This window comes from Strongylocentrotus purpuratus, unplaced genomic scaffold, assembly GCF_000002235.5.
Source record: "Strongylocentrotus purpuratus isolate Spur 01 unplaced genomic scaffold, Spur_5.0 spur5_scaffold_17, whole genome shotgun sequence".
Classification (NCBI taxonomy): Eukaryota; Metazoa; Echinodermata; class Echinoidea; order Camarodonta; family Strongylocentrotidae; genus Strongylocentrotus; species Strongylocentrotus purpuratus.
This window is the reverse complement of record NW_022145602.1, coordinates 3,378,763-3,394,094: the sequence shown is the minus strand read 5'-3', so window position 1 is coordinate 3,394,094 and position 15,332 is coordinate 3,378,763. Positions and strand designations below refer to the sequence as shown.

Sequence of the window (15,332 nt, the reverse complement as noted above, 5' to 3'; positions counted from 1 at the left end):
TAGAAAAATTTTCTTATTCAGGGACTACTATTTTTGCGACAAAAGAGAAATTCCTTAAGAGTACATGTACTTGTATTTCAATGAATCTTGATCACTCAAAAAGAATTGCTACAGTTGTATCCAAGTAGAGGTTTCTGGTATCACAAAAACATTCTTCAGCTACCATTTTCTTTTTTCTATTTGTGAAAAAATGCATTTTCTGATTGTCTGTAATATTTTTTTCCTCCCGAACAGCACGCTCTGTCTGTTGTCAAAAGTGTACTTCAGCGCTTAGTAGGTTGGCATGTAATTTTTTGTTGTACTGAGCGGGGCGGGAAGATTCGCCGGCTGTTCATCACGTTTGAGATTGCATTTAATAGTGAATATGCAATGGACACAGCTGAAGTATCAATCCAATAATAAACAGGACTTGTCGAGTTCTTTATCCTGCTCATTGTGACTTAACTAACTGAAGAACCATCTACTATAAGCAATGAAAGAAAAAAAAGTCATATCGATTGGATGAAAAGTTCGGTTTCAAATAAATATAAAAAAAATCACCTGTAGTAATAGATCTGGTGGTGCGAGAGCTGATGGTAGTTCCATCATTCACTGTGGACACCACGTTCACTGTATACACAGTGCCAGGGGTAAGGCCAGTGATAGTTGTCTGAGTGGAAGATGCTTCCGCTGTGATGGGGGACGGTTCATTCCCATCGAATCCTACCGATTCCCCTGCGTAGGTGATGAGGTAACCATCATATAATCCGGAGGAAGGAGCATCGTATTCCACCAAGACAGAACTTGTATCAGGGTCACCTAATGTAAGGCCTACACCTTGAGGTACTTCAGGGTCTGTAAAAGTTTGATAAGAATAAAGAAATCAGTATGAAGCAGTAGCCTCTTTCGTTCCTACTTCTTCTTGTTTTCTTCTCAGTGCTAGATCTAGGGGGGCAAGGGAGCAATGTGCCCCCACCCCACCCTTTCCCAACAATTAGAAAGAAGGGGGGAATAGGGAGTTCGAAGAGGGCTGAAGGCTAGTCGTTTTCTCCTTAATTTTTCTTGGCTTGTCACAGGATTTTGTAGCTAAAACAGCACATCAAAAGCTTGATGACTTATTTCTTTCTTCTAGTCGAAGAAATTTCTGACTTTTGCCCCTTGCCCCTCGCTGCTTCTTGTCACCTTTAATACTAAGAAAGCCGCATTATTTTGGTGCTTTCTCACCCTAGGGATCTCGGCCAGAGGATTAACGAAAATCCTGAAACTTGACATAAAGATGGGTTATCTCATAAAGAATAAGCCCATGAAGTTTTATATCTATACCGGTACCTCAAATGTTTTTTAAATTATCGCTAACGAACTATTCATATAATCCACCAAGTGACAATTCTGCATTGTGTACAGTACATGTGGGGAAATTTGAGAAACTACATTGGATGACTGGTGAAGGTTTTTAAATTGAATAGCAAAAGGTGGTAAAACAAAATACCTGCATGCAACAAAGGTCCTATATGTACATCAATTGATATTCATTAGTTCCCCATTAGGACGATTTGCTAACTTTGAATGTTAGGCTTCCTTTGAGTAATTTCAACTTCCAAAGAAATTTTGGCTTGCACCCAGTAAATAAAGATGTTGTGCTCAATATACTCATAATTTTTAAACGCGTTGTCGTTTACCAGCTCATACATGTATGCAAACGAGCCTTACAATTTAGAACGACAGTTAAATCAAGCAATATATAATATTGTGCCTTATTCTCAAACTTAAATGTATTCTGTAAACTTATTTTATTACGAACATACTTGTCAGTATTTCGTTACTTTTATAATTCTATTATTTATTGTAATACTGTATGGTTTATATAGGTCATTTAACTTGTGGATATTTGAGTGGAAAATAAATCAAACAAAATCAAATCAAATCAAGACGACAGACTTACATGTGAAGAATGTTACTTGATCCACATTGGCAGAATTTACTGTGATGGTGATTGTGTATTCCTGCCCTGGAGTCAAGTCTTCCAGAAATGTCACACCTTGGACTCCTGGAGACCCAGAAATAAATGAGCCACCACTAGGAGTGTATTCAATCCTCTGTGTGTCTAATGTTCCTAAGACACGCACAGAGGTGGTGGTGATTGTACCTAACGAAATAACGGCTGGGACTGTAAGGAAAAGGGGAAAAAATTACACATAAACACACGAGTGACGAAAGAAAATTTAAACCGGTTATAGTGAAGAATTGAACTCTTGGGGATTTTAATTATCATTTGTAGATATTACAGTGACAGAGGATTTCCAAGATTGAATTATTTGTTATATATATAGATACATACATAAGAAGATGATCATTATGCAATGTTGCAAACCAATAAACAGCTCTTACCATTCACCTTATCTGGGCTAAGGATGGCAAAAGTAGATTACTGTTCTGACAAAGAATGTTGGTGCCCTGGCAGGGACTCAAACCCTGTACTTTGTGATCCATGATTAAGTGACCTCTCCACTGGACCACAACACTTCTACATCATTCTCATTATAGTAAATAGATCTTTGATTATTTCTATCAGACCAACTTTTACTCCTGATAGATGCCATATTGTACTAGTGTCATCTCAGGTAAGCTGTAGCAGTACGGTCCCTTATTAAACTCGCTGCTTTCCTAGCTACGCTGTTGACTCTCTAATCGAGTCCTTAATATGCAAAGTGGGAATTACAGTATTCAAGGGCAAAAAGTTCATTGGTTCAGTATCGCTTTAACATGTATTCTGTCTACTTACGTGTCTCAAAATCAACACTTTGTTCTCCACTCTGGCTAGTTAATCCCTGTTGGGTTGATTCAGCAAAAATAACGACAGAGTACAATGTTTCTGGCTCCAATTCCGTAAGATCCACTGACAAATCAGCTGTGCGCATTTTAACGATCACATTTTCGCCCGAAGCTGGACAGACAAAAAGAAGGGGAATGCCATATATAACACCGTGAGAAGAAAAGACAAATAACAAATTCCTCATTAATGGAATGCATTTAAAATGACAGCCAATATTTAAATGTCATCAGCAGTAGTAATAGTAGCGGTATTAGTCATAGTAGTAGTAGCAGTAGAAAAAGAAGTAGTGGTAGTAGTGATGGTAGCGGTAGTAGTAGTATTAGTAGCAGCAGTAACAGTAGTAGTAGAAGTAGCAGCAGTAGTAGTAGTAGTAGTCGTAGTAGAAGTACTAGTGGTAGAAGTAGTAGTAGTAGTAGTAGTAGAAGTTGTAGCAGTAGCAGTAGTAGTAGAAGTACTAGTGGTAGTAGTAGTAGTAGTAGTAGTGGTAGTAGTAGTAGTAGTAGCAGTAGTAGTAGTAGTAGTAGAAATACTAGTGGTAGTAGTAGTAGTGGTAGTAGTAATGATAGAAGTAGTAGTATTAGAAGTAGTAGCAGTAGTAGTAGTAGCAGTAGTAGAAGTAGTAGTAGTAGTAGTTGTAGTAGTAAAAGTAGTAAAAGATTTGTGAGTCTGAGTCTTGGTCTTATGTTTTTGATCTTGGTCTTGGCCTTTGAGAAAAAAACATGCTATGATCGTTTAGGTTTGGCCCTTGAATTACAAAGCCCTAAATGTTAGACATTAATTGCAGCTCATGCTCTGTGTTGATTTGTTACATTTGCATTTACGTTTTCTCAATAAAAAAAGTAAAAAATACTTACACACTGTGAAACTATATTCGTCAGCACCAGATGAAGCACCCCAAGATAATGTAGCACTTCGTGGAAGAACATTGCTTGGTGAAATAGGGCCTGGAGGGGAGGGATCTAAAAAGAAATCAAGATAGTATGCAACAATCACTTGCTTGGGTACTAAGAACAGCAAAATATTATTCAGAAGAATACATATATTTACATAGTAAACAAACTGGTGACCCTAGATGTCTTGATGTCTGGTTTCTCTTTTACCAAAACTGAACATTAGGTTGTGGACAAATTAATGATAATAATAATAATATTAGTAATAATAGTGATAGCTATAGTTATAGTGATAATATCAATACTTATAAAACAATAATGATACTAGTACAAATAATGATAATAATAATATCAATAATAATAACTAGAAATATCGCAATCCGAATTGCAATGCAATGCGAATGTATCCGATGGCAGTGGCAGTGATTTTGTGTCATCATTATGTTTGAAGGAGGGACAAAGATCCCCTCTCCCCTCCCTGAAACAAAAGGGTGACTTAGAGATTACCACTAGTAGCATCGACTATTGTCAAGACTAGGAGCAGCATCACCAAAACAATATATGTGTAGATTAGAGTATAGTGCATCTCTGTAGAAAATTTGAAAGAAATCTGTGAAGAAATGTGGCGATTAGAGCACACAAAAGGCAGCCACCATAATATGACATTTGACCCTATAACAGATGGAATACCGGTGGCAGCATCACCAAACGCTAGGCTAGTGTATAAAAGACAAAACTATTTCATGTAAAATAAATAATGACACCCCCACCCCTAGCTGATTACGGAGAATCGCTGGTTGCGACTTTTTGTTGGTTTTGTGGTGCCGGGTCACATATGAACCAATACACTGTTAAGATATGAGGCATTGAAACACTGCAACAACAAAAAATTCCAAGTGGTTCACATTTTGTATGTTGTAGAACTATTGAGGTGTGGACAATAAATATATCTAGTGCAATTGAAGGAGGCAAATCTGATTGATTCAGACGTGAAGAAAAGTTTGAACGCCCATGGGGGTTCTGAGATCTGTTTCATAAAACTTGTTATCAATAACAAAAGCAAAATGTCTATGACAAATTTGCTCTCAGTCAATCGAATGCCCTGATTTTAGTAGCTTATGACAGTTATTGTAACTTGCTATTGATAAAAGGTTTCATGAAAAAGGGCCCCGTATTTCACTTACTTGTTTTGAAGTCAGCTGTCAAAGGAGAACTACTAGAGGGAGTTGCTACCAATGTGACTGTATACAGAGTACCTTCTGACAACCCAGTAAACTCAGCAAATAGTCTATCGGAAGCAGCTACGGGAAACGCAGGGTTTCCCCCAGTTGGGGAAATGGAGACTGTGTATGCAGTAGCAAACTCATTGGGACTCCAGGTCACAGATAAAGATGTAGCAGTGATTTCCTTCAGTCGAATCAAACTTGTATCTCCAAGATCTGAACAAAATAAAACAGATAGTAATTATTAAATAGAAAATAGATAAAAAAATTATTTAGGTATTAGTGATTTATGTATTAAAGTAAGATCAAACTTGTATCTTAAACATTGGAGAAAAAAAAAGAAGCAACTAATAGATAAAAAATAAGGTCGCAGTGATTCATCTGAGTAGGATCACTTTCATATCTTCAGGATATGAAAAGCACATAAATAAGAGTCATTAAGAGAAAACAAATTGAAACACATGTTGGTAGCAGTGATTTAGTCAGATGAAACTTGTATCTCCAAGATCAAATAAAAAAGTGTTTAATGGATAATATATACTGATATAGGTAGATTTAGTAGTGATTTAAGTCTCTCCAACAGTAATCCATGGTCAATGTAAATACCATGCCAAAGGGCTGAAGTGCCATGTCAGGGCTTGAACCTATGACCTTCGCATTTCCAGTCAAGTGATTTAACGACTCAACTATGACACCTCTACAATTCATCGTCTCACCTGTCATGAAAGTTTCACTTGCTGCAGAACTCCGTGCCGAACCAGCTACGGATATGATGCTAACTTCATAATCAATTCCGGGATCCAGCCCTTCTATGGAGAATTCCGGATTGGACGCCTCTGAGGGCGTAATAGTTGACCCGTACGGAGGGTCGTACATGACAAGGTAATAATCTGCTTTGCCTGGAGGAGGGGTCCATGATAAAGCTATACTGGTGTCCATGGTTTCCCCCAAGATATCACTCACAACATCAGGAACTAGAAACAAAATGAAATATTAAGAAGCATTATTTATGATGATGATGATAATAATAATAATAGTAAAAATAATGATAACAAGTCACCTTCGTCGGCGAGGAGATAATAATAATAATAATAATAATTTCACTGATTTTATTCAAATATCTTAAACTTTACAATAAAAGTAACTTAGTATGAAGGTTTTGGTTCCCTTTAATAACAATAATGGTAATACTTATTGAAAAATAATAATAATAATAACAATGACAATATTTAATGATAAAAATTACCCAGGGTTTTTAATCATGACTTACTTGTTTGAAATTCGGCTCCTGCTAGAAGGTCTGTTCCCTCAGATGTCACAATGTAGAGGTTGATCCTGTAAATCTGACCAGGCTCTAGGTTTTCCAGTGTAGCAGTGGTTACAGTCGGACCAAATGGTAAAGTGGTGAAAGATGAAGCACCCAAAATGCTGTATCGGATCTGAAATCCACTGCCTACAATGCTGGGGAGGGCCCACGCGACTGACAACGATGTAGTAGCATTCGCTTCCAAAAACAAATCAACTGTATAGGGGTTCAGAATTTAATACACATATGATTTGTACCATGGACAATGCATGTAGAAATCACTTGGCTATATTTGATGTTTACTTGCTGACATCTTCATCATTATACCTGTATTCCTCTATAATGTTGGCCTATGAAATGAACCAGACTATTAAGGTACAAGTCCACTCAAAAAATAACTTACTTTCAATAGAAGCAGAAAAATTAGACAAACCAATCAAAAAAAGTTTGAGCAAAATTGATAACTGGTAAGAAAGTTATGAATTTTTTAAAAAGTATGAAAAACTATACAACAATGGAAATCACTACACAAATTGCCAATTCGGTTATCAGTTTGTGCCGTCATAACTATTTATCAATTGCTTCATATAGTTTGATCCCATTAGTTTCTCTTTTTATCCCCAAAAACTTGATTTCCCCATGCCTTTGCCCAGGTTATATGATTTTTATCATATTGTGTGCATGACATTGCACAAAATCTGTTATGAACTTTGAAGAATTGATACTATTTTCTGAATATTGTACATTCATAATTACTGATTTTTATCTAAATAGTTGATCAAAAGTCACATTTTTCATGATTTAACTGAATAAAATTACTCTATATTATTGCATCCACACAAAAACATATTACTATCAATCTAACTTGGATGCTGGTGTGAACAAATAAGATACTTAGGGGGGAAATAGGAAATTTATATCATCAATATAAAGAAAACAATTAGTGGATAGTGACGACATGACGTCGCAGACTCATGAGTGAATTCCAATTTGTGTTGTGATTTTCAGTGTTCCATAGTCTTAAAGACTTTTTCAAAAATTCATAACTTTCTTATTAGATATCCGATTTTGCTAAAAAAAAATTTGATTGGTGTGTCTGATTTTTCTACTTCTATTGAAAGTAAGTTATTTTTCGAGTGAACTTGGCCTTTAAGGAATATCCCGAAATGAAGTGGCAGGTTAAGAAAATTGTGAAAGACAAGAGACGTTGTAGCTGGTGATGTTTGACTGAAAGTGTGCTCCAACTTTCTGACTAAAAATTTTCTCTAAACGAGACATTAAAGAGTGAAACTTTACATCCTATTATATGCAGTTTCAATTTGAATCTGTATACAAAAGCATTTTTTTTTAATTATAAGGAGCAAAAAACTAGTCGAAGGCCACTATTAAATCCGAAGTTGTGCATTCCTCGTAAACATGTTTACAAGTAAATGCATGAAAACTAGAAATATCGCAATCTCCATTGCCGCGTGATGCAAATGCACTGGCAGGGATTTTTGTGTCATCCTTATGTTCAAAGGAGGGGCAAAGATCCCTTCTCCCTTCCCTGAAACAAAAGGACGACGTACTTTTAGAGATCGCGACTATTGTCAAGACTAGGAGCAGTAGATTCTACTAAGACACACCTCCATACAAAATTTGAAAGGAATCTGTCAAGAAATGTGGCAGTTAGAGCGCATAGTCGACATATGACCTTTGACCCTATAAAGGACGGACAATGAGGGCAGCATCTCCCAAATGTGTAAATGTGTAGATTATACCAAGATACATCTCCGTACAAAATTTAGAGCGCACACAATAGTATGACGCGTCATGCTAATGCTGGAACCAAAGTATCCTTCAGCACACTGCCTGGGGGATACAATAAAAAAAGAGAAGCATTTACCAAGAACTATGTCACCGGTTGCAGGAGTAGAGTATTTACGATCAGCTAACTCGCCACTGAAGGTCTGAACTTCAAAGGTGTATGAAATCCCCGCTTGTAGACCATCGATTACCACCGACGTGTCACTACTTCCCACGAAGCGTTCTTGACCACCATATGTGATCCTGAAGCCATCATACTTGTGGTACTGAGTTCCGATAGGCTGCTCATACGTCACTTGTACGCTGGTACTGGAATCAGGGCTCAGCAGAAGGTTTGTTGCCGGATTAGGAACTTAAAAGAAGAGGATGTAAATAATAAGATATATACAATAACAATGATAATTATAATAAAAAGAAGAAGAAGAATTATACAAATAAACTAGATGGAATTTTGACTGCGCGCAGTCGAAAATGATGCCTCCGCCATAGAGCAATTTAAACAAGTTTGGAGTTTAAATCTCCAGTGGTTCTTGAGATATCATGATAACAATCTCAATGTATGGAATTTCATAAGTTGACCTCTGTGACCCTTGACCTTTGACCTACGTGCTCCAAAATCTAATCAGAATGTCTTCCTATGGTGATACACACTATCATTAAGTTTGAAGTTTAAATCTCCAGTGGTTCTTGAGATATTATGATATGGTGATACATACTATCATTAAGTTTGAAGTAAAAATTTTCCAGTGGTTCTTGAGATATCGCGATAACGATCTCAATGTATGGAATTTCATAAGTTGACCTCTGTGACCCTTGACCTTTGACCTACGTGCTCCAAAATCTAATCAGATTGTCTTCCTATGGTGATACACACTATCATTAAGTTTGAAGTTTAAATCTCCAGTGGTTCTTGAGATATTATGATAACAATCTCAATGTATGGAATTTCATAAGTTGACCTCTGTGACCCTTGACCTTTGACCTACGTGCTCCAAAATCTAATCAGATCGTCTTCCTATGGTGATACACACTATCATTAAGTTTGAAGTTTAAATCTCCAGTGGTTCTTGAGATATTATGATATGGCGATACATACTTTCATTAAGTTTGAAGTGAAAATTCTCCAGTGGTTCTTGAGATATCGCGATAACGATCTCAATGTATGGAATTTCATAAGTTGACCTCTGTGACCCTTGACCTTTGACCTACGTGCTCCAAAATCTAATCAGATTGTCTTCCTATGGTGATACACACTATCATTAAGTTTGAAGTTTAAATCTCCAGTGGTTCTTGAGATATTATGATAACAATCTCAATGTATGGAATTTCATAAGTTGACCTCTGTGACCCTTGACCTTTGACCTACGTGCTCCAAAATCTAATCAGATCGTCTTCCTATGGTGATACACACTATCATTAAGTTTGAAGTTTAAATCTCCAGTGGTTCTTGAGATATTATGATATGGCGATACATACTATCATTAAGTTTGAAGTGAAAATTCTCCAGTGGTTCTTGAGATATCGCGATAACGATCTCAATGTATGGAATTTCATAAGTTGACCTCTGTGACCCTTGACCTTTGACCTACGTACTCCAAAATCTAATCAGATCGTCTTCCTATGGTGATACATACTATCCTTAAGTTTGAAGTTTTTACATCTCCAGTGGTTCTTGAGATATCATGATAACAATCTCAATGTATGGAATTTCATAAGTTGACCTCTATGACCCTTGACCTTTCACCTACGTGCTCCAAAATGTAATCAGATTGTTTTCCTATAGTGATACACACTATCACTAAGTTTGAAGTTTAAATCTCCAGTGGTTCTTGAGATATCATGATAACAATCTCAATGTATGGAATTTCATAAGTTGACCTCTGTGACCCTTGACCTTTGACATACATGCTCCAAAATCTAATCAGATCGTCTTCCTATGGTGATACATACTATCCTTAAGTTTGAAGTTTAAATCTAAAATGGTTCTTGAGATATCGCGCTAACAAACTCAATACAAGGAATTTCATAAGTTGACCTCTGTGACCTGTGACCTTTGACCTACGTACTCCAAAATCTAATCAGATCGTCTTCCTATGGTGATAAATACTATTCCCGAGTCTAAAGTTTAAATCTTAAATGGTTCTTGAGATATTGTGATAACGGTCAAACGGGACGGACGTACGGACGTACGGACGGACAACCCGAAAACATGATGCCTCCGGCACCACCTTCGGTGGCGGAGGCATAAAAACATTATTAACAATTGATAATGCTCATATCCATCATGCTGTGACGCTGATGGTGTGTTGATACATTTATTGTGAGATGTTTGACAAGAAGCACTACGTCTGCTGTTGATACATTTATTGTGAGACGTTTGACGAGAAGCGCTACGTCTGCTGTTGATACATTTATTGTGAGACGTTTGACGAGAAGCGCTACGTCTGCTGCTGATACATTTATTGCGAGACGTTTGACGAGAAGCGCTACGTCTGCTGTTGATACATTTATTGTGAGATGTTTGACAAGTAGCGTTACGTCTGCTGTTGATACATTTATTGTGAGACGTTTGACGAGAAGCGCTACGTCTGCTGTTGATACATTTATTGTGAGATGTTTGACGAGAAGCGCTACGTCTGCTGTTGATACATTTATTGTGAGATGTTTGACGAGAAGCACTACCCTTTTCTCAAAATTTTCATCAATTTTTTTACTTACATTAAAACTACACTGTATTACTTGCTCCCTCTATATAGAAAAAATCCCTAATCGGTGCCTGTTGGTCCCCCATGATCCTCTTTTCTTATGTTAATTGAGAGCTGAGTTAATGAGATAGCCACCCGTCAGTGACCTCGCTGGGTGGTCTAATCCCTTCTGGCTCAACTAGTACAGCCCGCCTTTAAATGCTTACCTGTAATTTTAGAAATATTTCAACTCATTTTAACCTGACACAAGACCTAAAGCCATGAGAAAGAACTTTGACTTTTGTCTAACTTTCTTCATTAAACACCCAATAGAGAGCTGATAGGCCATAGATTACAATAATATCATTTAACTGCTATTTCAGCCTCTGTCAGAGGAGTAAAAGCTCTCTGAAAACTCAAAATGGAAAGCTTTGAATATCGAAAGTTGTCGACCTAAAAAATTAGCTTTCGACTTTATGACATCATCTTACATGGAGTATGTATATTCACAATGACTTTGTATTAATTAAAGGGATAGTTGAGTTCTTGTTTCAGACCACAAATGCCTTTAGAGAGTGGATGGTTATTGCTCTTTTTGTTATTAATGATGTTTTGAGTGCTCTTTTAGGACCTTAAATTGCTATGAAGGTAATTTTAGACCAAAAAATGTGTGAAATTTAGCCAATACCATCATACCAATTCAGCTACACTTTCAAAAAAATATGTTGACCATTGATTAATTAATTAATTAATAATAACAATACCCGGGCCGGCTGATTTTTCAGATTATAACCAACACAAAAAAGTCAACAAAAAGCCAACATCGGCATTGACTTGAATAAAACATATAAGGCATCATCTCGTTTTTTCAACAGCCGATTTAATCAAGTTATCAAATATTTGTGGGGCACCACCAATATTAGAAATCGTTAGATTTATGGATATTTTAGCCATCTCTGAACCGATTATGATCAAAGATGATTTTGTTTTTCATTATCTCACAACAAAAATTATTGTGTGTAGCACTATCTGCAACAAAACTCAACTACCGGTATCCCTTTAAGCATGTCTACTTGCCTAAGGTAAATAGTCAAGATCGGGTCCACATGTGATGTTGTCACCGAAAATTTTGCAGTAAATTTTTACCCCTTTTGACTTGTAATTTGGAGGGGTACTGAAAATGAGGTTTTAACTTGCTTTTGTGCAATACTACATGTGATAGAGAAAATATATCTTGATTTCTTTACGTTTTTATTCTACATTCATTCAGCTTTCCACCCTTACCGAACTGAAGGCCTTCGCTAAGCAGTCGCATAAGCAGTCACAAGCAGTCGATATAAGCAGTCGCAAGCCTTCATTTGCAACATGCATGTCAATGTATTGCTGCAAGCCTTCGAAGGCTTGTAAGCAGTCGATAGGCCTTCCCACAGCCAAGTTAATATGCAAATTAGCTTTGACTGCTTATAATGAAGCTCTAAATAAGCAGTCGACTGCTTATAATGAAGCTCTAAATAAGCAGTCGACTGCTTATAATGAAGCTCTATATAAGCAGTCGTGTTTAAACCTTCCTAAGCCTTCGAAGGCTTATAAGCAGTCCGTAGGCCTTCCCACAGCCAAGTTAATATGCAAATTAGCTAAGCCTTCATCATTGACTGCTTATACCTTCGTCGTTGAATCACCTAAACCTTCGTTGTCGACTGCTTATCCCCTAAACCTTCGAGCGTTGTCCACTGGGTACAAACCTTCGACTGCCTATATTACCTAAACCTTCCGTCATCAACTGCAGCTGCGGCCTGCGCTAATTTGCTCAAATATATTTGTGAACAAGTATTTACAAAATCAATGACCATGCAATTTCCTAATCTGTACAGAAAGCAAACTCAATTTCGTATTGTGTAATTGTATTACTCACCTTCTGGACAAAATGAAGATGTTTAAAGTAGCTCCAGCAGCTAGCAGTCCAGTGCAAAGCAAAGTTGATCGTATTTCTCCAACACAAGAGTGCTTGTGTGGGACTGTAATCTTGGTAACAAAATTCGATCCTTTCTCATTTTGTTAAATTCTTGCTCTAGAATACTCTCAAAATTCTTCTTTCCTGGTGTAAATAATCTACCCCTTATTCCCTATACTGTGGGTTTTACAGGAAGACAAATCTGGCGAAATTGCAAAGTAATGATTGAAATATGCGCCGTTCAGCTCAGCTCAGAGTCTCAGTGAAGATTTGAATTTGAAAATTACCGGTTGGCCTATTCGCCTTCTACCACTAGATGGCAGCACACATTTGGAAAATGAAGGCCTTCGCGGTCTTCTTTAAAAGTGACTGCTTATCTTTGAAGGCTTATTTTTAGCGACTGCTTATCTTGAAGGCTTATTTTCAACTGACTGCTTAATAAGCAGTCAACATTTTTGGACTGCTTATATGAAAGTCTTTGAAGGCTTAGCTCTCGCAAACTAATAAGCAGTCGAAGACTAAAACAAGCCTTCGAAGGCTTATGAAGTCTTTGAAGGCTTTGTGAAGGCTTAGTATGGTGGCCCTGAAGGGACATCGCGAATAGACTAAATCGTGAAAAATATGCGATAAAATTCACGATATCGTCAATTTTATCGCATATTTTTCACGAAGAGATTCACGAAATTGACGATATCGTGAATTTTATCGCATATTTTTCACGATTTAGTCTATTCGCGATGTCCCTTCAGGGCCACCATAGCTTAGCGAAGGCTTATCGAAGGCTTATTAAGCAGTTTTCTTTGGTAAGGGTTGACATAACGTTTTTAAAGGGTATTTAAACTCAACTTTTGCTGAGTTTTGACCTTGCATCAGGTGCAATTTTTAGTTGAATACATACCGTTTCCTTAACACAAATAGCACGGTATAAGTTAAAGACTACACCAACCTGTTCTATAACGAGATGAGTAAACAATGGTTTGTGTATTAGGGTCTGTCATTTGCAGTTCATACAGCAAACCCCCTTGAAGCCCCAGGAAAAATGTGGATGTTAACAGTGGGCTGATTGTACGCTGGGTTCCCGTAAGTTGCGTGGACGCATCCACTGATGTTCCAGAGAGAAGGGTGGTCACACCAGTAGCAGGGAACATCAGGCGGAAAAAGCTTGGCCCTTCAGTTGCACTGTTCAGGCATAGTTGGCAAGCTAGGATGACAAACAAAAATAAAAATATTGTAATTTCATCATTGTATATTTAACACTCTAAAAAGTTAAAATGGGGGTAATTCTTGTGGTCTATTAATTCTGCTGTGGTAAAAAATACTTAATCACATCTGTGGTAATTTCACATATGGTTTTCAATTTTCTTGTGGGAATGACCATAATAGGCGAGGTTCATAAATTTAAGACACACCAAAATTCAGTCCTACATGTTTCTAGAGTTGAGGTGCACTGACTTTTTAAAATTTGAATACATCTTCCAAGATGGCTGCCATGATGGCTGCCAAGATGGCTGCCAAGATGGCTGACATGTTAACAATATCAATAAGTAGTAGTGACCAATTATAAGTTCGCAAGAAGGAACTCAAAGTAACCAATGGAGGGAAAGAGTGTCGGGTGTTGAGTGAGTTGAAGGTTGGATAGTCATAACAGAGGCTGTTCACACCGGCAGAGATAGCGCGCGCTAGACCGCGCTATCTCAGCGATTTGGAAGGTACAACGTCGTTTCGGTCCGCCCAACAGCGAGCCACGGCAAGCCAAAACGGCGTGCCACTGGAGCACCTCTTGGGGATGGGCCACGAGAGATAGCGCCGTCTAGCGCGCGCTAGAAAAAAGAGAGTTCTACGATAGACCGCGCTATCTCATTGCGATGTGAACAGCTTCCCAGAGAGTGAGGTTGCTTTGGCAGGCAAGGTTGAACGGGTAAGAATGGGAAAGGGCAGAACTAAGGAAGTATGAAGAATAGAGATAAAGGGGAAGGGTTATAGGTCAAGGCTGCCCCTATGACGACAGAGTATGCAAAGCTAAATGTAAATCAAATAATTACAAATGTGTAAATTATAATCTTACAATAGGGGCGTTCACACCTACAGAAAAAAGTGAGATTTAAAAATCAATTTTTGTATCGCGATCCAATTCCCAGTAAGTCTTCTGATTTTTCAGAATAATCCGATAGCTTGCCGGGAGCTGTGTGTGTGTGAATATTATTGAGAATCAAAAATAAATTGATTTACTCCCAGGATTCCAAGCACACAACATCGTTGAGATTCGTGCATGGGCAGTTTGGACGTTCTTGCCATCAAGCGAGAATTCTTTGTGTGTGTGTGTGTATGGTCGCCAAAAAAAAATTATCTTTGAATCGTGATCCAAATCGCACTTATTGTTATGTGTAAACGGGCCTATTATGATCACAACGTCAATGGGATTTCTGTTCCAAAAAAAGTAACTTACCTGGAATATTGATGCCAGTAATTTCAACTGGTGTACCCCCTTGGCCATCAGAGTTGACAGCCACAACGCTGAACGTGTAAGTGGTATCATCGTAGAGATGATCGATCTCATATGACCTATCATCATTGGGGAGTAAGGATCTCTCATACACATCATTGGTGTTCGTATTTGTTATGGTCACATTGTAAAACTCAGCGGTGTTGCCAGTAGCTGA

At 37.7% G+C, this 15,332-nt stretch overlaps 2 protein-coding genes across 2 annotated transcripts in view; both read right to left on the bottom strand.

The window, feature by feature from the left end:
• The window catches only part of LOC584110, a 156,611-nt gene extending 148,213 nt beyond the window's left edge, over window positions 1–8,398 (bottom strand). The window contains exons 1-8 of the mRNA XM_030988112.1: window positions 8,117–8,398; window positions 6,196–6,447; window positions 5,642–5,899; window positions 4,887–5,141; window positions 3,667–3,771; window positions 2,762–2,923; window positions 1,922–2,146; window positions 541–834 (exon numbers count right to left, since the gene is read on the bottom strand). Of these exons, the coding sequence (XP_030843972.1) occupies window positions 541–834; window positions 1,922–2,146; window positions 2,762–2,923; window positions 3,667–3,771; window positions 4,887–5,141; window positions 5,642–5,864 (1,264 nt within the window). The 5' untranslated portion in view covers window positions 5,865–5,899; window positions 6,196–6,447; window positions 8,117–8,398. The remainder of the gene's footprint in view (window positions 1–540; window positions 835–1,921; window positions 2,147–2,761; window positions 2,924–3,666; window positions 3,772–4,886; window positions 5,142–5,641; window positions 5,900–6,195; window positions 6,448–8,116) is intronic.
• Window positions 6,185–13,820, bottom strand: LOC115925001 (receptor-type tyrosine-protein phosphatase H-like). The gene is made up of 3 exons (XM_030988111.1): window positions 13,742–13,820; window positions 8,117–8,389; window positions 6,185–6,447 (listed from the first exon to the last, which is right to left on the bottom strand). Exons 1-3 carry the CDS (start codon window positions 13,818–13,820, stop codon window positions 6,185–6,187), a joined length of 615 nt encoding a protein of 204 aa, XP_030843971.1.
• Between the last annotated feature and the right edge of the window lie 1,512 nt (window positions 13,821–15,332).

Coding starts and splice junctions, on each gene's coding strand:
- LOC115925001 (XM_030988111.1), bottom strand. CDS start 13,820: ATGTTCCCTGCTACTGGTGTGACCACCCTTCTCTCTGGAACATCAGTG. Junction 8,390..13,741: donor GCAACTTACGGGAACCCAGC/GTACAATCAGCC, acceptor TCTTCTTTTAAG/TTCCTAATCCGGCAACAAAC. Junction 6,448..8,116: donor AACCGGTGACATAGTTCTTG/GTAAATGCTTCT, acceptor ACCCCTATACAG/TTGATTTGTTTTTGGAAGCG.